This window comes from Podarcis raffonei, chromosome 17 (genome assembly GCF_027172205.1).
Source record: "Podarcis raffonei isolate rPodRaf1 chromosome 17, rPodRaf1.pri, whole genome shotgun sequence".
Taxonomy (NCBI): domain Eukaryota; kingdom Metazoa; phylum Chordata; class Lepidosauria; order Squamata; family Lacertidae; genus Podarcis; species Podarcis raffonei.
Genome location: NC_070618.1, coordinates 37,990,960 through 38,015,150, shown reverse-complemented (window position 1 = coordinate 38,015,150; position 24,191 = coordinate 37,990,960). Strand labels below are relative to the sequence as shown.

General features: G+C 48.6%; 1 protein-coding gene across 1 annotated transcript in view; it reads right to left on the bottom strand.

The window, feature by feature from the left end:
• BCAP31 (B cell receptor associated protein 31) overlaps window positions 1-20,212 on the bottom strand; it is a 38,712-nt gene extending 18,500 nt beyond the window's left edge. The window contains exons 1-5 of the mRNA XM_053370655.1: window positions 20,088-20,212; window positions 17,047-17,207; window positions 14,526-14,626; window positions 8,070-8,217; window positions 713-848 (exon numbers count right to left, since the gene is read on the bottom strand). Of these exons, the coding sequence (XP_053226630.1) occupies window positions 713-848; window positions 8,070-8,217; window positions 14,526-14,626; window positions 17,047-17,138 (477 nt within the window). The 5' untranslated portion in view covers window positions 17,139-17,207; window positions 20,088-20,212. The remainder of the gene's footprint in view (window positions 1-712; window positions 849-8,069; window positions 8,218-14,525; window positions 14,627-17,046; window positions 17,208-20,087) is intronic.
• Window positions 20,213-24,191: the final 3,979 nt, after the last annotated feature.

The window sequence follows — 24,191 nt, the reverse complement described above, 5'->3', positions numbered from 1 at the left end:
TCCTGGTGCCAAGAAAGGGCCCCCAAGCCCCAGGAGACCACCTGCTGGTCACAGGTAGGCCACAGTGGGCTACATCTTCCTCCCCACACCTTCACTGAAGAAAAATGTGGTGGACGGAACAAAGCCTGCCTCACATGTAAATTCAGAAAGTGTGCCTTGGCTACTGGAGGGTTAGCCAACACCATCTTGAACCCATTTTGAGGAATACTCCATATTTAGGTGCCAGCAAGCCTCTCACCAACACCAGGCTATCGAGGGAGCGGGTTGCAATGCCAGCTGCTTCGAATGCTTGGCATTTGCTAGTGCAGCAATCTTGTAGGTCAAAGTCACCCACCAAGTATTCCTGAAAAAACAAGGCACCAGTGGGCGATTAACCCCTTGGGTAAGGTTACTGCCATAAAAGGGGACCGGGTATATAGTGTGACAGACAGTCTCAGAGCCTTATAGGATTACAGACACCAACCAATACACCCATAAATCAGAACTCTGAAGTCTGAGGATGCGTGGAAGTGTGCAAACTACTGCCCAGGGGGGCCACTGCACCTGTGTTTCCTCAAGAGCAGAGGGACTAGAATCCAGCAGGGCCATCCGCTGCTAAAACTGAGGGGAGCCTCAAAACTCATGTTTGTAACAACACTGCAGCAATCTGCCAAAGTCAAAACTGCCCCACGGCAGCTTTCCCTGTGCCTGTGGCCCAGGCAGGAGCCCATACCTTCTTTAGCTTGTCGTTCTCCTCCATGTACTTCTTGGCCGCATCGCTAGCTCCTTCTGCCTGCTTCTTGAAAGCTTCGTTCGAAGCCAGGATGGTGGCGTGCTGGGAGATGAGGGTGACCAGGCGTCTCAGCAGACTGCAAGGACAGAGGCAGAAGGTGGCTCAAAGAGGGCATCCCAAACCAAGTCAACAAGAGAGTTAAGACACACACAGAGAGGTCTTTAGATCTGGGTCTGCTGTAAAGGGCACTGGAGTGACCTAGTTGATAAAGCACCGGGTTCACTTTCCAGGTCAGTCACAGGCTTCCCAACTGGCCTTGGAAACGAGGATTTTGTACTGGAAACTGGGAGTGACAGTACCTTTCTTACCCACCAAGGCTGTCTCTGCATACTGGGGAAAGCAAGCAAGGAACACAACTTGGCCTTGCCCAAGGCTAACCAGGTGGGACTTGAATCTGAACCCAGTAGTGCTTTATCAGCTGGATCACTGAAGCCCCCACCTCCAGTCATAAAACGACTGAGTCATGCATACCCGTTGGGGAAAACAGAACACCAAGGCCTAACAATGTCTCTGACCAGAGAAGACTGGTAAGAAAATGGAAGGCCGGTCTTGCCATCAACAGGATCATGGGTTTAACTGGGTTTAACTGCAGTAGAGAAGACTGTGCTTCACGTCAAAAGATCAAGGATGGGGACCTGTGACTTTCTGGATATTGCTGGACCACCATCTCCCACCATCCGTGGCCACAGGCCGTGCTGGCTGAGGCTGACACAACCTGGAGTCCAACATTATCCATAGAGCTACTTAGGATCCCCAATCCTGCTTCATGTCGAGGTTCCGCAAACCTTTGATAAAAGAAGCTGCCTTATACAGAGTCAGGACATTGGTCCATCAAGCCCACTCTGTACCCTGACCAGCAGAGATTCTGCAGCACAGGAGTTCTCTCCCCACACCAAGACAGAGGAGAGCAAAAAGCAGAAGGATCCGTGGAGCGCTTGGCCAAAGCCTTTGCTGCCTCCCAAGTCAGGAAGTGGTTGTGGCCCCTGCCAATGCAGGCACAGCTCCACACTGAGAACCCATTCTGCCAGCCCTTCTGCAATTGTTTATATCAAAATATGGCCTCTCTTACGAGGTTGTTGCTCACCAGGGCTCTCAGCTTAGAGACAGCTTCTTCTCCACCCTCCACCTGCTATCACCACTGCTTCCCTCCATCTTAGCCTTATCACTTCTTGCCCCATCCCCACCAGAGGAGCAAGAACAATGAGGCAACGCTTCCTGGACTTGAAAGAAGCCACCGCACGTCGCCCTTTCAAGGAGCAGCTCCTTTTCAGCATAGGAGAAGAGAAGAGGAGTTTGGAATTGATATCCCGCTTTATCACTACCCTAAGGAGTCTCAAAGCGACTAACATTCTCCTTTTCCCCTCCTCCCCCACAACAAACACTCTGTGAGGCTGAGAGACTTCAGAGAAGGGTGACTAGCCCAAGGTCACCCAGCAGCTGCGTGTGGAGGAGCAGGGAAGCGAATGCGGTTCACCAGATTACGAGACTACCACTCTTAACCACTACACCACACTGGCACCACAGGAGGCAGACTAACGTACAGGGAACCACGCAGAGCCAGCCCCCAGAGCCGCACAAGTCAGGCGCTACATTGCAAGGCTTACGCAAGCCCTTCCGGCAGCTTGGATTGGCCCAGGGGAAGGAAGGCTGCCACATCCAGGAGCCACCAAGCAGATCAGTCGCGACAAGGGAGTGCCAGGACACAGGCCAAGAGTGCCGCCCACAAAGCTCAGCCTTGGCCAGATGTCAAACAGGCTTTTGCCACCACCAGATGACCACTGTCTGTTAGAAGCCACAGACCGAAATGCTGGTCAGAGAAGGGAGCGAGGTGGCAATAAACCCAGCGCAAGGCAGAGATGGCCCTCAGCACAGATTCCTCTGGCTGCAAGAGCTGCCAGCGCAAGGCCACAAAGCGGAACGAGAGAACGCTGGCAGTCCCTTCGAGTGCTTCAATGACAAGTGAAGCCCAGAGCAGGGTGGTTTGCAGCTCTCGCCTGGAGAAAATGCTCCTTCCTGTTTTTTAAAAAGCTTCTCTCGATAGCGAGGATACAAAAGAGGGAAGGGCAGGCCTTTTACCTTTCTGAATAACCGCCTTGCAAGTCAACGTGCTTTCAAGGGCAAGGGAAGGGCAAAGCCACCTTGGACAAGCGTTACGGGAGTGAGATCTGGCCCAGGACTCCCAGTTCCCTTTGTATAGCCATTCTGAGCACGGACAACAAACGCATTTTGCAACAATGAAAGGGAAAGTGAGCTGAGAAGCTGCAGCCCAAAGGCCAAGGGCGGAGCTCACAAGACCAGAACATCCTGCCTCCTGGCCAGACACTCACACACAGCAAAGATATGGAAGCCGACAGCTTGCCCCCCCCATCCCTACTTCCAGCCCCAGCTGCACAGTCAAGCACATTCCCTTTGTAGGCAACTCTGCACCCAGGCCGCTGATTTATGGCCCACAGGCATTGTTCACACCCTTCGCCAGCTGTCCTGTACGGCCAAAAGCGGCTGCTCATCAAACCAGAGAGCTGGCTGGACAGGCACCATAATGGACACAACAGAGACCCTGCAGCCTGCTCAGCGCCAGGGAGGACATGAGCCCTGGTTCAGCCGGCCTCTGTGAGCAGCTGCTGCCAACGGCAAGGACCACAGGCAACGGGGGAGGGGTGGAGCAGGAAGCCCCCGGTTCAATCTCCAAGTGGCATCTCCAGGTAGGGCTAGAAATGCCCCCCGCCCACCTGAACCCCTGGGGGCTGTGGCTGCCAATCACTGTGGCAATATCTAGATCAGCGGTTCTCAACCTGTGGGTCCCCAGATGTTGTTGAACTACAACTCCCATCACCCCTAGCTAGCAAGGCCAGAGCTCAGGGATGATGGGAGTTGTAGTCCAACAACATCTGGGGACCCACAGGTTGAGAACCGCTGATCTAGATGGACAGCTGCTCTAGCTCAGCATGAGGCCATCTTCCTACACTGGGGGAAGGGCTACATCTCAGTGGTAGAGCATCTGCTCTGCATGCAGACAGTCCCAGGGTCAGTCCTCAGCACCTCCAGGTAAGGCTAGGAACACCCTCTGGCTGAACCCTGTACAGCCTCTGCCAGCCTGTGCAGACAATGCTGGGCTAGATGGACGAATGGTCTGACGTGGCATAAAGCCTCTTCTGATACTCTCAACAGGTTGCAAGATGAATAGCAAACATAAAAACCCATTATGCGGGCAGGAGAAGAGAGAATAACTTTAGGAATTGGAATTTCACTTCTTTTAGGCGTCCTACCGTTAATCTCAGAAGCTCCTAAAGAAAAAGTTGGCACGAAGGGCCAAGGGCTGCCTGGCCCTCACTACAGTCCAAGTGCCCAGAAGTGGTGGTTCTGTCCAGAGAAAGCGTCCGGCATGTGCTCATTAGGGCATCACTTTGTGGCTTAATCCCCAACTCTGAAGAGTCTACTCTACTGGCTTGTAGACTCAGCTGCTCTCCTCATCCTCAGGAATTTTCAGTAAGAGGTAAGAAATTATGCACGCCTGCCACCTTGTGGCCAAAGAGAGCACAGCAGGCTGCTTCAGCCTCTGCTACTACTTGACTCTAGTTTAAACAGAAGCAAACAGAATACAGTGGTACCTCGGGTTACATACGCTTCAGGTTACAGACTCCACTAACCCAGAAATAGTACCTCGGGTTAAGAACTTTGCTTCAGGATGAGAACAGAAATCGTGTCCCGGCGGCGCAGCGGCAGCAGGAGGCCCCATTAGCTAAAGTGGTGCTTCAGGTTAAGAACAGTTTCAGGTTAAGAACGGACCTCCAGAACAACTTAAGTTCTTAACCCGAGGTACCACTGTATGCAACGGGTTGGAAACAGGAGGTCTTTGGTCAACCACCACCTGGTCCTCACAGTCAAGTGGAGGCAAGAGGGAGCAAGCAGTGCAGCCCAGCTACTGCATAGTCCCATTTATTATTATTTGTATACTGCCCTTCATCTGAAGATCTCAAGGCATTTCACAGCATAAAAATATGTAATAAAAACAAGAACAATCTGTGGGAACTGGAGTCCAACAGCATCCAGAGGGATCTTAGCAAGTCTTGGATAGTAAGCAGGAATACAGAAGGCACTGGGAACAAGGCATTGAGATGAGCAGTTGCATCAGTCGCAGCCAGATTGCATCACCCTTCGCACCCACTTCTTGCCAGTAAGGCCAAATTGTCAGTAAGGCCCTTGACATAGTTCTTGCAGATCTTGTTGCTGCATAGAAATTTTGACACCCTGCCTTCTCCAAGAGGCCTTCCAAAACAGGCTGCTGTGCCAGACTGATGCTGAAAACAGGAGTCCTGCTCTGAAGATTAACCATTTTTTTTACAGCATAAGCTTTTGATGGGATGGAAGCCACCCAGACAGACGAGAGAGAAAAGAAACAGAGAGATAGCACCCAATGAGGCTCTAAACGGCCTAGGACCCTCGTACCTACGGGATCGCCTCTCCCGGTATGCTCCACGGAGAGCCTCAAGGTCCATAAATAGCAACACCCAGATGGGACGCGGGTGGCGCTGTGGGTTAAACCACAGAGCCTAGGACTTGCCGATCAGAAGGTCGGCGGTTTGAATCCCTGCGACGGGGTGAGCTCCCGTTGCTCGGTCCTAGCTCCAGCCAACCTAGCAGCTCGAAAGCACGTCAAAGTGCAAGTAGATAAATAGGTACCGCTCTGGCGGGAAGGTAAATGGTGCTTCCGTGCGCTGCTCTGGTTTGCCAGAAACGGCTTAGTCATGCTGGCCACATGACCCGGAAGCTGTACGCCAGCTCCCTCAGCCAATAAAGCGAGATGAGCACCGCAACCCCAGAGTCGGTCACGACTGGACCTAATGGTCAGGGGTCCCTTTACCTTTTAGTGGTCCCAGGCCCTAAGGAAGTTAGATTAGCTTCAACCAGAGCCAGGGCCTTTTCAACACTGGCTCTGGCCTGGTGGAACGCTCTGTCTCCTGAGACCAGGGCCCTGCAGGATCTGATTTCTTTCCGCAGGGCCTGTAAGACAGAGTTGTTCCGCCTGGCCTTCGGCTTGGAGCCAATTTGATTCCCTCCCCCTCTTTCTTTTTTCCTTTTCCTTTCGATGAGGCTGCATTTTAATATTTTAATGTTTCAATATTTTAATGTATTTTAATCTTGTTTTTAAGTTGTATTCATTCAACTTGTTTTTATTATTGCTTGTTGGCCACCCTGAGCCTGGCCTTGGCTGGGGAGGGCGGGGTATAAATAAAAATTATATTATTATTATTATTATTATTATTATTATTATTATTATTTTCATTATTATAAACCAGGAACAGGAAACCAGTGTGGCCCTCTAGATCAGGCATCCCCAAACTCGGCCTTCCATCTGTTTTGGGACTACAACTCCCGTCATCCCTAGCTAACAGGACCAGTGGTCAGGGATGATGGGAGTTGTAGTCCCAAAACAGCTGGAGGGCCGAGTTTGGGGATGCCAGCTCCAGATGCTGTTCTCCAGCCCTGACCTAAACAGAGCAACGCAAATGGGAGCAGGGAGAAGAGGCAAGCCCCTCTGCAGCTCACACCACGCTCGTTGTCAAAGCTTCCAGAAGGGAGAGCTGGGAAATGTGATGAAAACCGTGCCTCCTTTTGTACAGCAGTGGTTTTCAAATCTATCTTCAGGGAGTAATTTTTAGTACCGCTTTGCCTGCCAATCTGCATATCTCACAGTTGTTGAGACAGCCTGGGCATGCACCGTGTGAACATCACTGCAGAAGGTTAACTGCATTGCTTATGCAAGGGTGGGGAGACTTTTTTGTCCACCATGTGGGCCAACCTTGACAGGCGAGTGGTGCAATCCATCCCAGAGGCGAAACAAGACTTTATTTCACTTGGGTCAAAGACCCAGTTGGGTACCCAATCCCCCAATGCACATTTGCATATATACACACACAGAGCCTGGGAGCCTCAATGGTGCCCCTCTGGAGCAAAAACCCTGACTAGCCCCCACCTCCTATAGCTACAGCTCTGAAGCAGGATTGGCAAGTGGGCTGTCCCACCCACCCCTCCAAATTCATTGTGCAGGGTTCCCAAACTTGGCGCCACAGCGCAGGAGGCATTGCCAGCCCTGTGCTTTCCATGTTCTGTAGGTTGAAAGGAGAAGCACAGGCAGCTTCAAAGAGCAGTTGTAAAAAGGGAGAAGCAGTTTCCACTGAATAGAAACCACATGCCCACCTCAAGCAAGGTGCGTTCCTAGTGCCCATCATTTGATGCCATGACTGGGAGCATACCTTGCTCCAGCAAAAGAACAGTCAGGAATCCACTTTAAGCTCCTGGTTGTTCCTTTGAAACCCCATCCTTACCTGTCCCATGCCTGCTACCATGTCTGTGGGGCGGTGGGCCTGGATTCACAAAAGAGCCTTGTAGGTCAAGTGGACAGGCCTAGCTAGTCATGTTTGGCCCGTGGGCCAGAGGCTCCCCACCTCTAGCTTTGCCATCCTCTCGGGTGGCGCTGTGGGTTAAACCACAGAGCATAGGGCTTGCCAATCAGAAGGTCGGCGGTTCAAATCCCCGCAACAGGGTGAGCTCCCATTGCTCGGTCCCTGCTCCTGCCAACCTAGCAGTTCGAAAGCAAGTCATGTGCAAGTAGATAAATAGGTGCCGCTCCGGCGGGAAGGTAAACGGCGTTTCCGTGCGCTGCTCTGGTTTGCCAGAAGGGGCTTAGTCATGCTGGCCACATGACCCGGAAGCTGTGCACCAGCTCCCTCAGCCAATAAAGCAAGATGAGCGCCGCAACTCCAGAGTCGGCCACGACTGGACCTAATGGTCAGGGGTTTACCTTTTATGCAGCTCTGCAGCCAACACCTACGGTGCAAGAGAACCAGGCAAAGCATCATTAAGGGGAGATGTCAAAGCCTGCCTAGAAGCTTTTCTCTGCAAAGGAGGCCACCTTTGCAAGGGGGAGAGGGATGCTCCCTAGAGAACTCTTTGCTACTATGTGCAAGAACTATGCCAAGGGCCACAAAGTAAATAATTTGGTTCTTACTGGCAAGAAATAGGTGCTAAGCGTGATGCAATCTGGCTGCAGCTGATGCTCCCCTCAATGCCTTATTTCCAGTGCCTCCTGAATGCAAACCTACTATCCAAGCCTTACCAAGATTCCCAAGCATGTGGCCCAGGAATTGGGAAGTGGTAGCCCTCTAGATGCTGTTAAGACTCTAGTTTCCATCAGGCTCCAGGCAGCATGGCTAATAGTCAGGGCTGATGAGTCTGGCCGGCCACGCAGCTTGCCCGCCACCTGATCTGGCCTCAGCAGTGCCCCTGAGGTACTCACAAGGACATCAGCAGCGAGAAGCCAGCAATGTAGAGGTTCCGCTGGGCTCGGAAAAGCTTCATGTGATAATGCTCCACAGCCCCAGGGTTGGTCTGCAGGTTCACTTTCTCGGTCACATCGTCATATTTCCGGATCTCACGAATGGCATCTGAAAGTCACAAATTTATACACGAGTCTGAGCTCCACAGACTGACAATTTATTTGCAAGCCTTGCTTGAACTTAAGCTCCGGTTGGTTTCTGGAGATTTCGTTCCAAGCTCAGCCCATTGCTATGAATCCATGAATCCAGCTGCAGTCTAGAATCCACCAAAAGCCATCATGCCACAACAGCATGTGTTCCAGACAGAAGTATAAAATGGTCATGCCAACTTGAGAATGCTTGTCCCACTGACCAACGGTAGGGTCCCCAAAGCAGGTCTTAGACTGATGGGAACATAAACAAGCTTTTCAGCTGCCCCCACACAATGCAACACTTTGCTACCCTCCTACCATGAGGAGCCTCTGGGTAATTTCCACTGGTCCAGAATATAGTACCATAATTTCTATCTAGAACTAACCTCCAGGAGCATATCTCACCTTTCAGAGCAGGGCTGGGGACCTGTGGCTCTCTAGCTATTTATGGACTCCAGCTCCCATCAGCCCCAGCCAACATGACCAATGATTGGAGATGATAAGAGCTGTAGTTCAACAACTACTTGGGGGGGTTGTGAGAGATTGGTTGCACTATCACCAAATAAATGAAGTGTTTAAATTGGACAGTAAAATTGGCTTCCAGGTGGAAAAATCAAAATTGGAGACTGAATTGTTAGAATCCAGTACTAAGAATCTGTCAAAAATGTACAATTTGCTGCTGAAATGGAATACACAAGATGAAACGGTTAAATCAACTATGATTAAATGGGCTCAGGACATTGGTCATAATATTTTGTTTGCTGACTGGGAAAAGTTGTGGACCACCGGGATGAAATTCACGGCATGTAATGCCTTAAGAGAAAACATTATGAAAATGATTTATAGGTGGTACATAACCCCAGTCAAGCTTGCAAAGATTTACCATTTGCCTGATAATAAATGTTGGAAATGTAAAGAAAAGGAAGGTACATTTTTTCACCTTTGGTGGACGTGCCCGAAGATTAAGGCATTCTGGGAAATGATCTATAATGAACTTAAAAAGGTATTTAAATATACCTTCACTAAGAAACCAGAGGCCTTTCTCTTGGGCATTGTCGGCCAAGGGGTGTTAAAGACGGATATAACTTTCTTTATGTATGCTACAACAGCAGCTAGAATACTCATTGCAAAGTACTGGAAGACACAGGATCTACCCACACTGGAAGAATGGCAGATGAAGGTGATGGACTACATGGGCTTGGCAGAAATGACGAGCAGAATTCGAAACCAGGGAAGAGAAGCAGCGGAAGAAGAATGGAAAAAGTTTAAGGACTATCTAAAGAAATACTATAAAATTAATGAAAGTTAGAATGATGTTGGACTGGAAAGTAAATGGTTACTATTAGCAATGGTTAAGACAAGGAGAATAAGGAAGATTAGCTTAAATTTAAAGTAAAATAAGGGAAGATTTGCTGAGTAATTGATTAGAATTTGGAATACAGAAAAGGGAGGCATGAGGAAGTCGAGGAAGTAAGGTTTAAGAAATTAGGATATGAAATGGTACTTGTTTTCTTTTTTTTGTTTTATTTTTGTTATTGTTTGTTTATGTATTTGTTGTTGTTATGTATTATGTATTGTTTGTGTGATTATAAAAACTGTCTAATAAAAATATTTTTAAAAAAAACAACAACTACTTGGGGGGGTCACATGCTCCCCAGACCAGTCCCTGAGGAGAGCGCCATTAGCTGCCAGCTTGTTTTCAGGCCCAGTTTAGGATGTCGGCTTCCAATCTTTAAAGCCCTCAGTGGCCTTGATCTAGGAAGCCACTTAATGAGCTCTTTCTCCTATACTTGCCACCCACCATATTAATTAAGATTGACACATGAGACATTACTTCATGTAATCATGATCATCTGAGGCAAGATCAGCTGTCACCAGGAATAGGATATATTCAGCATGGCGCCCAAGTTAAATTCTCTCCTGAGAGAAATCTGTCAGTTCCACTCCATTGTCATATATTTCAGGGCTTTTTTTTGGTTAAAAGAATAATGATAATGAGGTGCCGGTTCTAGGATCTATACCAAAGTGCTGTGGGTGCCAGCACAAAATGGCTGCCATGAGCATCAAAGAAACAGAGGTACTATTAGAAGGGGGCGGAAGGGCCCTGCTTCTCATGCTTGAGAATTAAGCCAATGTTAGCTGAAAGGTCTGTAAGACAATGTCACCCCTCCTTCATTCCGTTCCATTCTGAGACAGTACGAATGCTATTTGGGTATTAACATTACAAGCCATTTTGACAGCCTAAGTCATGGCAATGCATGATTGCAAAATAAAGTTTTGACTCCTCACTGACTTTGCTAAAGGTGAAACTATTTCCTCACATATTCAGCCTCGCCAAGTATTCTAAAAGCAGCGGACTTCCAGTACCAGGCGATACGTTGGTCACATGATTGTGCTGCCCAGGCTTCTTTTTCTTTTAGCAACAGAAATTGCTGGGGTGCAATTCAGATGGGGATCACAGCGCATGGACCGGTGTGTGTGTGGTGGTGACCTACTCCACAGCCTTTTTCTCACTAGAAATCCACTCTTCTGCTTATTGCCCCTAAAGGTGTGATTTGCCACAAGCAGCTTGGGAGGCAATTTTGAGGGGGGAAATGTGTGGAGAGAAGGGACAATTCCTTCACCCCACAAATCCTACCCAAAGTCAAACCCCCACAGCTGATATTTCCAGAAGGAAAATCAAGCTCAAGTCACATGGCAAACATATCATCCAGTCTGGGTCAAATATGATAGTCAGGTTTCAAGAATATATGGGGTTAGCAGGATAAAGGTAACTAAAGTTTGAAGTGACTGAGAACTAAAGCACTGAATTTCTTCTCCTCCTAGGCCAGGTAGGGGATCCTGAGGCCCAGAGGCCAAGTGCACACCCATCTACCCCCAAGACCTCTCTATCTGGCCCACATGACTCTCTCCAGGACACACCCCACACTAGCACCTGCCCCACTTTCTCCTTGAGGGCTTTTGCCTGACTGAACTGAGAATAGAGAAATCTGCATAGGAATCTCTGGATTTTACATGACTTGAATTGGAGCCTGCTATATGAAAGCAAGTCATGTCTGGAGTTCTACCCATTTTTTTGCCTCTGGCCATGCCCATTTTGTGGCCCCCAGGAGGAAAAAGCGCCCTTTCCCTGCCCTGTGCAACAACTTCTTCTGCTAGCACAATGGGGCTTGCCCCTCCAGTTGGCTCTGGGGGTCAGGAGAACCACTGGGACAGCAGGCAGGTGGAGGAGAAGGCAGCTCATTTCATCAGGAAAGCAGAAAGGAGTGAGCCGACAGAGCGATCTGCTTGGCTCTATGTTGAATACATTCCCTAAAACAGGACGGCTGACTGATGACCCACGGGCTGGACTTGCCTTCTTGTGGTGCCATGTGAACATGGCTCATTTTGGTTCTATAATAAGTGTCTGCATTTGTGTGGACACAAGTCCATCAGCTCCATCCATAGGGAGCCCCGACAGCCAGACGGCACAAACTGATGGGATGGTGCTCTACTCACTCATAAGACAAATGCTTCAGTGGAGATTCCCGCATTGCAGTGGGTTGGGCTAGATGACCCTCAAGGTTTCCTTCCAACTCTACAATGCTGAGTCCATGAAAGGGGTTTGTACGGAAAAGTGCACCCTCACTGACCCACTGAAAACTCCAGGGGGCAGCAGAAGCCAACTTCTTGCATAGCTTGCAAGCTCCATCTCTGCATGAACTGCAGCTTGCCTGTGCCATTTTAACACTCTTGCTCTGCAGAGTCTCTCTTGCCAAAGGAGCCAGAAGCAGAGAAACCTGCTGAAGAACAGCCAGGAATGTTTCACAGGGAAGACCCTACCTGTCACTTGGCATGTGCTGCTGGCTAGAACTCTGGATTTTGGGCCATCACCGCAGGTGACTTTAAAGGCAGTGACAAAGAACATGGTGCCCTCCAGGTGCTGGCATACTGCAACTCATAACAGCCTCAGCCAGCATGACCAACGGTCAGGGATGATGGGAGTTGTAGTTCAGGGGCAGTTGAAGGGTGCCATGTTGACCATCCTTGTTTTAGGGGAAATTGAGCATCTCTAAGACAACAACCCAGCCACAGAATCTATCTTAATGGAGGGGGAGGTAAGAATGTGCCCAACTTCTGATCCAATTTATTTCTAAGCCGTTTCTCCATCTCAAAGGCCTTCAAAGTGCCGGCAACCTTATCTTTTAAAAATATAGAATTCTGCACCATAAAACTGGATCAGGAGCGACACGCACACAATCCAGGGGAGACCTTGTCCACAAAGGCACTACATAAAGGCTGGGCCAAGTGTCGAAACGCTAGCAGGGAGAGGGGGCCAAGTGAGCCCTTCAGGGCATGGAGTTCCATAATCTGGGAGAAACAACCCAAAAGGCTCTGCCCCATGTAGAGGGTAGACTGCATCTCTAACAGTGGCAGAGCAGGGAATCTGCTGAGGACCTCAAAAGGCAGACAAGTATCACATGAAGGAGGCTGTTTCCTGAAATGCCCTGATGCAAGGGGCTTAAAACAAATTGGTTTGCTTTATGTGGAACTGGTGTAGTGGAGGTAGGGGTCAAAAGAGCAGCCTCATTTCACAAGGCTTCCAGGGTCTCCCCCCCACCCACCCCCCATCTGAATAGAATACATTGCCATAACCCACACAAAAGATATTTGGCATCCTAGCCCAACTGCTGCTGATGATATTATTATTATTATTATTATTATTATTATTATTATTATTATTATTATTATTATTATTTTATTTGTACCCTGCCCATCTGGGCAGCTTCCAACAAAGATTAAAAATACATAAAAATGGATGCAAAGCCGTTGTCTACTCAACTGTCCTGAGCAGTTAAGTGCAATGGTGAAGTAGAAAGAAGGTACCGTATTTTTCGCACCATAACTCTCACTTTTTTCCTCCTAGAAAGTAAGGGGAAATGTCTGTGCGTGTTATGGAGCGAATGCCTACGGATGGTGGGGGGGGGGATCTGCTGCAGTCGTGAGCAGAGGATCATGGTTCCCCTTCCTTCCCTCCTCCGTGGCTTGCTTTGAAACAGCAAAGCGGGAGAAGAGCCGCTGAGTGGGGAGGAGAGAGAGACAGAGAGCCTGCTTGCTTTAAAGGAGCAAAGCGGGAGAGGAGAGGAGCCGCTTACACGAGTATAAGCGACTCCTGTCCGGTTGGCTCCTTTAAAGCAAGCAGGCTCTCTGTCTCTCTCTCCTCCCCACTTGCTAAATAGCAGCAATGTTTTTTCAAGCAGGCTTTCTGTCTCTCTCTCCTCCCCACTCCTAAGAGCCTTCTCCTTTTATACCCCTCTTCTGCATTATTAACAGCATCCCTCTAAACCCACCCCACGCGTGTTCCCTGTCCCTTGAGTGCTTTTCCTTCCCTCCCCACTTAAAACATGGTTACAAAGCACGGATCCACACGGATCCTCAGGATTTTTGCACTGGGTCACTCCAAATTCACCATCAGATCACATAGCATGTCCATGGCTACAGCTTGCACCAAAAAAATCACGCACCCACTGTTGCCTGGGGCCGCAGTGGTGCAAAAACGTGGCTACAAAGCACGGATCCACATGGATCCTCAGGATTTTTGCATTGGGCTACCCCAAACTCACCGTCAGATCACATGTCTGTGGCCACAGCATGAACCACAAAAATCCACTGTTTCGTTTAGGATATTTTTTCTCTTGTTTTCCTCCTCTAAAAACTATGTGCGTGTTATGGTTGGGAGCGTGTTATAGAGCGAAAAATACGGGTACCTATAAAGCAGAGGTCTGTCATCTCCACCACTTTCACACCCGCAACCCCCAATATTTTGACACCAGCTTTCCCCCTCTGATTTATCTTCAACTCTTACTCTTCTAGTATTTTCCAGAGCACAGAAATGCTTCTGGTTGCCTTTTAGATTTCACAGCCACCCTGTGAGGATGACCCCAAGAAAATTCATGGCTGGGCAGGATTTGAACCTCAATCCTTCACAGCCAAACCCAGCACAGCACTCTGGGCAAAGCCCTACCCCAGCTACATGGCGGGAGATGAAAGATGGTTCTCCTGAATCACTGGCCAAGATAAAGTTGAGCAGGTGTGGAGAAAGGCCCTGAACCACAGCCACGTTCCTGTCCCCTTTCTGTCACAGTGCTGGGCTATGAGCAGCTCAGAGAGCACAGGAGGAAGAAGTGGCCCAAGGCCCTGGGGACCTGGCCAGAACCCGGCAGGCACAGGCAGAGAAGCAAACGCTCCCATGAGCGGGTGAGGCGAGAACACCCACCCCAAGCACACTGGCTTCCTTCCACTCACCAAGAAACAACAAGACCAGGATGACTATGAGCACAACAAAGAAGGTATTCCCATAGGCCAACACTATCTTCACCAAGCGGGACTTGAAGATTTTCTGCCATCTGTGGAAGAAGGTTGGAGGTTAGGATCAGTGCTTTGCAGGAAACATACACAAACACACTTGGCCGCAACACAGGCAGCAGCTTGTTCTGCTATGGGTGGGGAAGCAAAATGGAGACAGGACCCAGTTTTTCCTCTCTTGGGCTATTTAGGAGGCTGTGGACAAGCGACGACCAAGACCGGGATGGTAAACCTCCAGACGCAATTGGCCTATAACATTCCCATCATCCCAGAGTATTAGTCATGCTGGCTGGGCTGATGGGAGTCTCAGCAACATCTGGAAGGCTCTAGGTTCCCCCTTCCCCACCTCCAGGGATTTCCCGCCTCCCCGGTTACCTCTGCCTAACCTGACGCCATGGAGGCACTTTCAGGCAGAAGGCATTTTGGGGCTACATCAATGCCTTGGAGGGAGTGTAACTCCTGGAAGAAATCAGGAGACAACTCGGTAATTGCCAAGCAACATCCCCAAACAGCCTTCCCTCGGGGTTAAACAGCAGCGGAAGAGATGCCAGAAGGAGATGGGAGGAAGGAATGGGTGAGGGGGGGGGTGTGTATGCCATGATTCTAAAGAAGTGCAGGTTGGGAAGAGAATTCAGCTTCCTGAGAGTCTTGCATATATGTATTTTTTTTAAAAGAAAACTAAGGTTCTAGGCCTCATAGCTGGGAAGGTATGTTTGTAAGGTGAGCAGTGCCTGCGAAAGACTCAAAAGCCAGAGGAGCAGCCAAGGAAGGCTTCCGGGAGCTAGAAACAGAAATGAAGTGTCCCAGGCAGCTCTTTGCTTCTCCCAAAAAGTTAAAACTGGAATGTGTCCAGAGGAGGGCAACCAAAATGGTCAAAGGCCTGGAAACGATGCCTTATGAGGAGCGGCTAAGGGAGCTGGGCATGTTTAGCCTGGAGAAGAGGAGGTTAAGGGGTGATATGATAGCCATGTTCAAATATATAAAAGGATGTCACATAGAGGAGGGAGAAAGGTTGTTTTCTGCTGCTCCAGAGAAGCGGACACGGAGCAATGGATTCAAACTGCAGGAAAGAAGATTCCACCTAAACATTAGGAAGAACTTCCTGACAGTAAGAGCTGTTCGACAGTGGAATTTGCTGCCAAGGAGTGTGATGGAGTCTCCTTCTTTGGAGGTCTTTAAGCAGAGGCTTGACAACCATATGTCAGGAGTGCTCTGATGGTGTTTCCTGCTTGGCAGGGGGTTGGACTCGATGGCCCTTGTGGTCTCTTCCAACTCTATGATTCTATGATTCTATGAAATTAGCAGAACTATGCAGGGTTTAAGTAGGTCATTTTAAGGATTGTGACACATGGCACCAAACACAAAAATATTTTTTAAGCAATTGCCTCTCATTTTCCAATCATGTCACACAAAAGATTCCATCAACAATCGGATTTCATTAACTGAATTATGCAAACTAAGTTTACGAGCAGTGTTAGAAACTCAGATATAGATCGCCAAATGGCACCTTAAGCCAAGGCTGCGGTCACCCCAATGGCACCATTCCCCGCCCACCCCCATGGGATGATGACAATTATTATTATTATTTCTGTTTCTATACTGCTTTATATTTTAAAGAACAAATCTCTGTGTTTTACAACACATTAAAACATCAAATAAAAGAATTCAGAATAAATCTAATTCAGGCTTCAAGGAAAGTATTTCAGATTCTTCTCGAAGTGGCATTTTGTTTTCCTCAATCACCAGCCTGGCATCCAGAGATCTCCATGTGGTCACAACTGGACCCGCACCAGTCGCAACTGGCTAATTCCAAACACCGTTTACAAGTTTATGTAGCAAAACATGGCTTTTCTTGCTGCAGAATCTGCAAAATTTGGACTTAGCAGGCTACAGAATTTTATTTCTTAGTGCATCAGAATACAAACAGCCCTGACGGTGAGCTTTACTATCAACCTTTGTAATAGTAATAAAAAATTACTTAGCCGCCCTTCTATTAAGTCCCAGGGTTGCAGCACTTTTTAATAGGTATTTTAATCAGCTTAAAATAAATTAGTGTCGTAGAATAGGGTGGTTCCTAAGAACACTGTCCAAGAACTATGTCCTACATAAGGGCTGTTGCACCATTTCCTAACCACAACCCCCCTCTGAGCTACTTAGCAGATGTTTGACAATAAGGAACTTGGCTAAATAAATGGGAGTGACTTTTCATCCACCTCCTTGTCTCCTCTCACAGATTCCAGTGACAACCCGATATTGAAAATAATTTCCCATCGGTCTGCAAGAGCTAATCACTCTCACCCAGCTCAACCCACTGTTTCGTTGACAGGCATCCACCTCCTGCAACATCCTAGAAACCAAGGCCGAGAGAGGGTGTGATTGCGTCCTTAATTGTGTTACACAATAGCTGTGGCCTGGAAAGGCTCCTAGGTTCACCCGCAATCCCATCCCCACCTCTGCTCACCTTGTTGCTGAGATAAAGGGTATGCACAGGAGGAAAACGAGGAGGACTTCTGCATACAGGAAGGTGGCCACAGCCGCCCACTGGAGACTCATCGTGAGAAGCTTGGAAGGGACTCTACGTCGGAGAGACTGAAGACTTCACAGCTAGGATGCAATTCTTAGCTGGAAGAGAGAGAGAAGACACTTGAATATGAAATTTGCTTGGCAAAATCCCCTATGTTGTACCCTCGCAGCAACAACTGCTCAACTCCAAAGCTAAGGTTTAACCTGTATGGCACACTGAAGGAGGGAGAAGCCACAGCTATTGGTTCCCCCTTATCTATTTAGGCAGCGCTGGGTAACTTATGGTCCTCCAGATGGCAATGGACTCCAAATCCCATCACCTCCAACTAGCATGGTCAATGGTCAGGGATGACCACTGGGAGTTGTACAACATCATCTAGAGCAGTGTTTCCCAACCTTGTGCCTCCAGCTGTTTTTGGACTACAATTCCCATCATCCCTTGCCACTGGTCTTGCTAGTCAGGGATGATGGGAGTTGTAGTTCAAAAACAGCTGGAGGCACAAGGTTGATCTAGAGAACCACAGGTTCTTCCCCTTTGCTTTCAAGACTGGCTAAGCTTATATACCATGTGAGTTCACTGCCATCTCAGAGGACAGCCTTTGAGTAAGCTCAGGCAGGGTCTGCCTGCAGGATCAGAGGCAGTCTATCTTGCTGGGGTTCCACAAGTGGGGCAAGTGCTGTTGCCTTTGCTATGGGCTTCCCAGAGGAATCTGGTTTGGCCATTATGAGAACAGGATGCTAGACTAGATGGGCCTCTGGACCAATCCAGCAGGGCTCCGAAGTACTTAAAGTCTGTAATGTTCATGAAACCCACATCAACACCCCCCCAAATGTATTTGGCACAATGGTCAGAACATGTCGTTACGCTGCTCAAGAACTGGAACAAGTTTGTTCTTTTTCCTTAGGTAATTAGGTTCATCCTCACATTTTAGCATTTATTCTTTTGTACCTTGTGAGCTGCCCAAAATACATGTCATATAAATAGTTTGTTTTATGATAATTTTGATTGTTCCTATCTTTGTACAGTTTATCATCATCATCATTATTATTATTTTAATTTAGTACCCGCCTTTCACTCTAAGGTTGCAAGGCAAGTGACAACAATTAAAAAGCTTACAACTGAACAACACAATCACAAAAAATAGGGAGGGTCCTAGTCTGTAATTTTATGTACACCACTTAAAAACGTTAATGGCTTAAATAAATACATATCTTCTTTATATTAAATAAATATATTCTCAACACAGCTTGCTCCATGGGAGATTTCTCTGTTTGCAATCCAGAGAGAGATGGATACATTAAGTGCCCTATGATAATCTTCTGCTGTCTCTTTAGATCAAGGCCTCTTTCTTCTCCCCGTCTCCATTTTGATTTTACCTTCAGATTAGGGTTGGGGGAATCTGTGACCCGTCAGATGTTACTGGACTGCAGCTCCTTCCCATCAGCCTCAGCCAATGACCGGTGGCCAGGCTTGTAGCTCAAGGGCCACAGGTTTCCCCATCCCTGCTTTAGGCACAGTCTAATGCAAATAAGCAGGGGCCTTGGGGCAGGGTCTGACACCCCCAAGAAAAACTCTTTTAGGGAAAGAAACAGAAGTAGCGCTTTCTGCTCAGTGCCATCTTTCCTGCGCAAACATTTAGGGAGTGATGCTGCCATGGACACCAGGATAGTGTCCCACCTAACAGGCAGTTCATTCAGTAACAACTTGCAGGCCTCCAGCCCCACAGCAAGCATCAGTGTTTAGAAGCGAGCAATATTTCACCCTTTGCTACCTTTACAACCTTTGCACAGACCCAGTGGAGGAGTTGCATTTGAGACTAGAAAGCTCTTCTCCAATATTTCAGCATATTACTTGAAAAAGTGCAGGCATGGAGGCAACCCTGGAACAGGCCCATAACCGCCAGAACGGCAGAGGGGTTGCCTATTCACTTCCTTTTATCTGAGCGTTCGGTGCAGAAATAGCCCACCAGGGGCTTAAACAGACACTTGCAGCAAACAGGGGTTTCGTTTACCATTCCCTGCCTCACTTCCACGCCCAGAGAAAGCACCAGAAAAAGTTCCATCCGCCTCCCACAGTGTTACACCATCAGCCACATTCAGAGAACACGTGGGCAGGGCAAGGAAACTCATTCCCTATGCAGCATGTACTGGGAACACAGCTATCAAGGCAAGGTGCAAAGCAAATTTTTGGTTTGCTATGGAAACCTAAGGCCTTAAAAAGGCGGCGGGGGGAGTTCTTTCTAACTCTAAAGGTTGCTTCTAGGTTGTTAAAACTTTAGAAATGTCCGAGCAATACGGCAGAGCCGTAGCTACGAGGGGGGCGGGGGCTAGCCGGGTTTTTTGCCCCGGGCGACGCCTCCAGGGGGGGCACCAGCCTGTGCGCATTCGCAAATGCGTGGGTTTTCTTTTGCCAGTCTGGGTCTTTAACCCGGGTGAAAGAAAGCCTAGTTTCGCCCCTGCAAGAAGGCAATGCGCTTTCTCCCACGCTTTACAGCCAGCAGAACCAGCCGCAGGATCCAACAGGGCTCCTGCGAACCACCGAGGAGGCAGGATTGTTGCAGAACCGGTCTGTGCGCGCCTCTTCCCACACAAACGCCCAGCAGGAGCAGCAAACCGAGAAACCTGCGCGCTGACGGGTTTCGTCCGCTGCCTCCGAGGAGCCTCGCAAGGCGGGCAGACACGCAGCCCAAGAGGAACGTGGGGAAGAGTTAACTGCGCGCGTCTAAAGGCTGGGATTCAGGGAGCTGCAACCGGAGCCAGGGCGGCGCGCGCCTCTTGCTTCCCGCCCCCGCGAGATTGCAGAGGGGCAAGAGGGGCAAAGGCACACCGAGAAGAGCCTGCCTAGGGGGTGGGGGGCGGGGAAGCAGCGAGAACCACGCCGGAGCCCCTCTCTCCCGGGGAGGCCTCGGCCGCCCGGCGCGCCCCTGCCCCGCTCCCGCGCGCTGCCCCCGGGCCAAGGCCGGGCGGCGCCCCACTTACCAGGCCCTCCAGCAGAGCCCAGCTGCGGCCGAAGTCGGAACTAGAAGGCTGGCAGGCCCCGCCTCTCCCGGCGGTGGGCGCGGCATCCAGGGTCTCGTCGGCCGGGAGGAAGAGGGCGGCCGAGCCGGGCGGAAGACGCCTCGCCGCCGCCCCCTCGCGCAGTGCATGCCCGCCATTGCTGCTGCGTCTTTATTCTTAGTTTCTTATTTGGTTTGGTTTCTTCTCATGCAAAGGGAGGGACTCCGCAGGGAGCGCAAGCCCTGGCAAAGGAAGCCGGCGTCGTAAAAGAGCAGAAAAATTGTTTTCTTGGGTCTCTCGAAAGGGCTGGAGTTGCGCACATGCGCGCCTCCAAGGGACCTCCATTTTAGGTTGGGTGCTTGCAATGTGGGGCCGCCCCATTGAGCCGATGAGTCGCCTTTACGGCTATAAAAAAATGAAGATGCGTATATATAGCGGGCACACGCTCCGCAGAAAAATGGGAAGGGGGGATTCTTGCAACAGGAAAATACAGATCGGCCTTGCGTTCCTCAACTGGTTCCTGCCTCCACTCATTCTTCTCTGACCAATAACGAGCAGCGTATCCTGGGTCCCTTGGTGGGAAATTGGGACTTTTAAAAGTCAACCCCAATTTTTATTATAATATTACTTAACTTTCCACTTTTGCATGATAAGTTGCGCTCAAAAAGCAGCCCACAGCAAACGTTGCAAAGCCTTGAAAAGACAAACGTGCAAGATGCAGAGTGTGCCAGTAAATTTTTTAAAAAGCAATTTAGCAGACGCAGAATAAATTGAGTATTACCCCCCCACACACATACACATACATACAAACAACCCACCCAACACCAATCTAGGCTTAAGTACATAAATACAAAGCAAAAAGGAAAGTTAACGCACAATAAAGTTTGTGGTACTGGTCTTGCTACACCCAAAGGAGCCTGGCTCAGTGGGGTTTGCTTCTGGACAGCTTGCATAGGAGTGAACTGCAAGACCACAGGGTGATGGCGTTCTCTGGGCAGTGAGCCTGCAGTGGGCACTGTAGTTGACCCCTCACAGAGTTACAATCCCCAGCAACCCCAGGGTACCAGTGCCCTCAAATATTTTCAGGGGCAAGAATGTGCTTCAAAATAGGCTTTAAAGGAATAGCATGTACAAAAGCTGGCTACAGAATAGCCAGACCTGCCTTATACTGGTCAGACCTCACCTGGAGTACTGTGTCCAGTTCTGGGCACCACAGTTCAAGAAGGACACTGACAAACTGGAACGTGTCCAGAGGAGGGCAACCAAAATGGTCAAAGGCCTGGAAACGATGCCTTATGAGGAACGGCTAAGGGAGCTGGGCATGTTTAGCCTGGAGAAGAGGAGGTTAAGGGGTGATATGATAGCCATGTTCAAATATATAAAAGGATGTCACATAGAGGAGGGAGAAAGGTTGTTTTCTGCTGCTCCAGAGAAGCGGACACGGAGCAATGGATCCAAACTACAAGAAAGAAGATTCCACCTAAACATTAGGAAGAACTTCCTGACAGTAAGAGCTGTTTGACAGTGGAATTTGCTGCCAAGGAGTGTGATGGAGTCTCCTTCTTTGGAGGTCTTTAAGCAGAGGCTTGACAGCCATATGTCAGGAGTGCTCTGATGGTGTTTCCTGCTTGGCAGGGGGTTGGACTCGATGGCCCTTGTGGTCTCTTCCAACTCTATGAGTCTATGAGTCTATACCTAGACAGATTGTCAGCCCATCTTCCCCAGTATATTCTATTATTAACAGCTAGCATCCCTCACAAAGGTGTCTTCCCCATCATAAGCAACTTGAGATCCTTTAAACTAACAAATAAAAAAGACATAACTGAATCTGGGACTTTGCACATGCAAAGCAAGTGGGCTTTCACTGAGCAGTGGAGTGTACACTTTTTGCCTGGTCTTGCTGGCTAGGCAAACACTGCAGTCTCCAGCCACCCTTCCAAGGAAAATGCCCCCCCCCTCATTCCCTGCCCGCCCCACTGTCTATTGTGGGGAGAGTGGCCTGCTGGGCATGGCAGCTTGAAAGCAACACAAGTTCCTTGAACCACCAATATTCAACACACCACCTTTCCGAAAGGAAGGGCAGGTGGCCACACAACTGCCAAACACTCCTAAGCTTACCTCCCAGTCTGGGAGCTGGTGAAGTGGCAGGGATCAAAAGCTCACTCTGCGGAAATTTGCAGCAGGGGTTTTTCGTGGGCTGCCACTTTTCTGTGCAACAGCATCCCTGTGAGATGACATGCTGCAGTTTGTACTGTTAAAAAGTTGGGTACCACCCCCACTCTGCCAAGTGGTAGGAAGATTTCAGGGGGTTCCCGGCGCTCCCTTGGAGATGCAGTGGAGACTGTTGTAGCTTTAAGAAATATGATTTACAGTGGTACCTCAGGTTAAGTACTTAATTCGTTCCGGAGGTCTGTTCTTAACCTGAAACTGTTCTTAACCTGAAGCACCACTTTAACTAAGGGGGCCTCCTGCTGCTGCCGCACTGCAAAAGCACGATTTCTGTTCTTATCCTGAAGCAAAGTTCTTAACCTGAGGTACTATTTCTGGGTTAGCAGAGTGTGTAACCTGAAGCATATGTAACCTGAAGCGTATGTAACCCAAAGTGCCACTGTATTCACATATTTACGCCTTCAGACTGCATGGAAGGAGTCCAGATCTTACAGCATGGTCATGTCAAGCAGAGCTTGTTCCGCACAGTAGTGCAGCCATGGAGTCTTAAGGCATCTCTCCCAGCCAGCCTGCCCAAGATGGCGCTCTCTCTCTTCTCTCCTCCTTCCCAGCACATCTTGCAAAAGATGTTCTTTACCTTTCAACTCACACCCTGGCAACCTTCTATCTATCCAGGCCCAAGATTCCTCTTCAATGAGCCATCAACACCTTTTTGTCATGTTAATGCCTCTATCCCAGGTGAGGTTCCATCTTGGAAAGAAAGCTTGGCCTGTATTTTTCCGCTGGCCTGCAATCTTCCCTTCAATACTCCAAATAAAATCCTACCATTTATTAATTTCTAGGGTTTAGGGCCCCCCCCCCAAACTCACAACAGTATTTTTCAGAGACAATTGAATACTTTTTTTTTATTTCAACAAGCTTTTGCAACTGAAAGAACAACTTGGGTGCTCATCTTGTATTGTTGTAAACCAATATTTAGCTATTTTTTCCTGTTTAACAATATGTGTTAGCTGTTTTATGGTATGTTTGTAAATCATTTTGACATGCATTTGGAAGGCAAAAAATTAATATGAGTGAATAAACAATACAGCTTCAAAGTAGCTTTAGGAATTGGTGGTGTGTGCATAGGGTCGCAGCCTCAGCTCCCTCCACAAACCTGGGGCTAATAAAATTGGACTATACTGTATTGCGAAGGAAGCCCCTTCCTCAGGCTCCCTCCCCAAATCTGCAGTATGGGGATAATAATTGTGTCTACATCTGCAGCACATTTTTTAAAAAAAGTAAAGATAAATTCACAGCAAAAAGAACATTGTTATGCTATATATTCCTATAGTTATTTTAATTATATTTCCTTTTATTTTTGTAATATTGAATATGTTCTGTTTGCCAAATTGTTGATTTTTGTCATTTTTGAATTTATTACCATGTTCTGTATTTTGCATATTTGTATTTCCAATGCTCTTTATTTTGATGTTTTGGAATGTTTCCTGTAACCTACTTTGGGTGCAGCTCATGGTAGAAAAGTGACATGTAAGTAAATTAATCAAATCAATCAGTCTCAAAGACTACAAACTCCCATTTCTTTTGCTTCCCTGTTTTTGACTGAGGAGTTTGTGGAGCTGCCAGATAACAGCTGTCCTAAATAGCGAGGTTTTTCTGCTTTCTCCTGACGGCTGTTTTCACTTCTGCCCCACTAAACTGGAGGGTGGTTGAGAGGGGTGGAGGAATAGTGTCAAAAGTTAACTGAGAAAGACTAGTCTGCAAAATGGACAAGTCTGGTCTGATCCAGGGAGAAGGAAACAATACTATAAAATGAGAACTGTCTGGGGCACAACCATGAGGCAAAGTAAGGTGCCAGCCTCAGGTGGCAGAATCCACAGACAGATCTCCCTGGCAGGGAGGAGGTACCATTTTGTG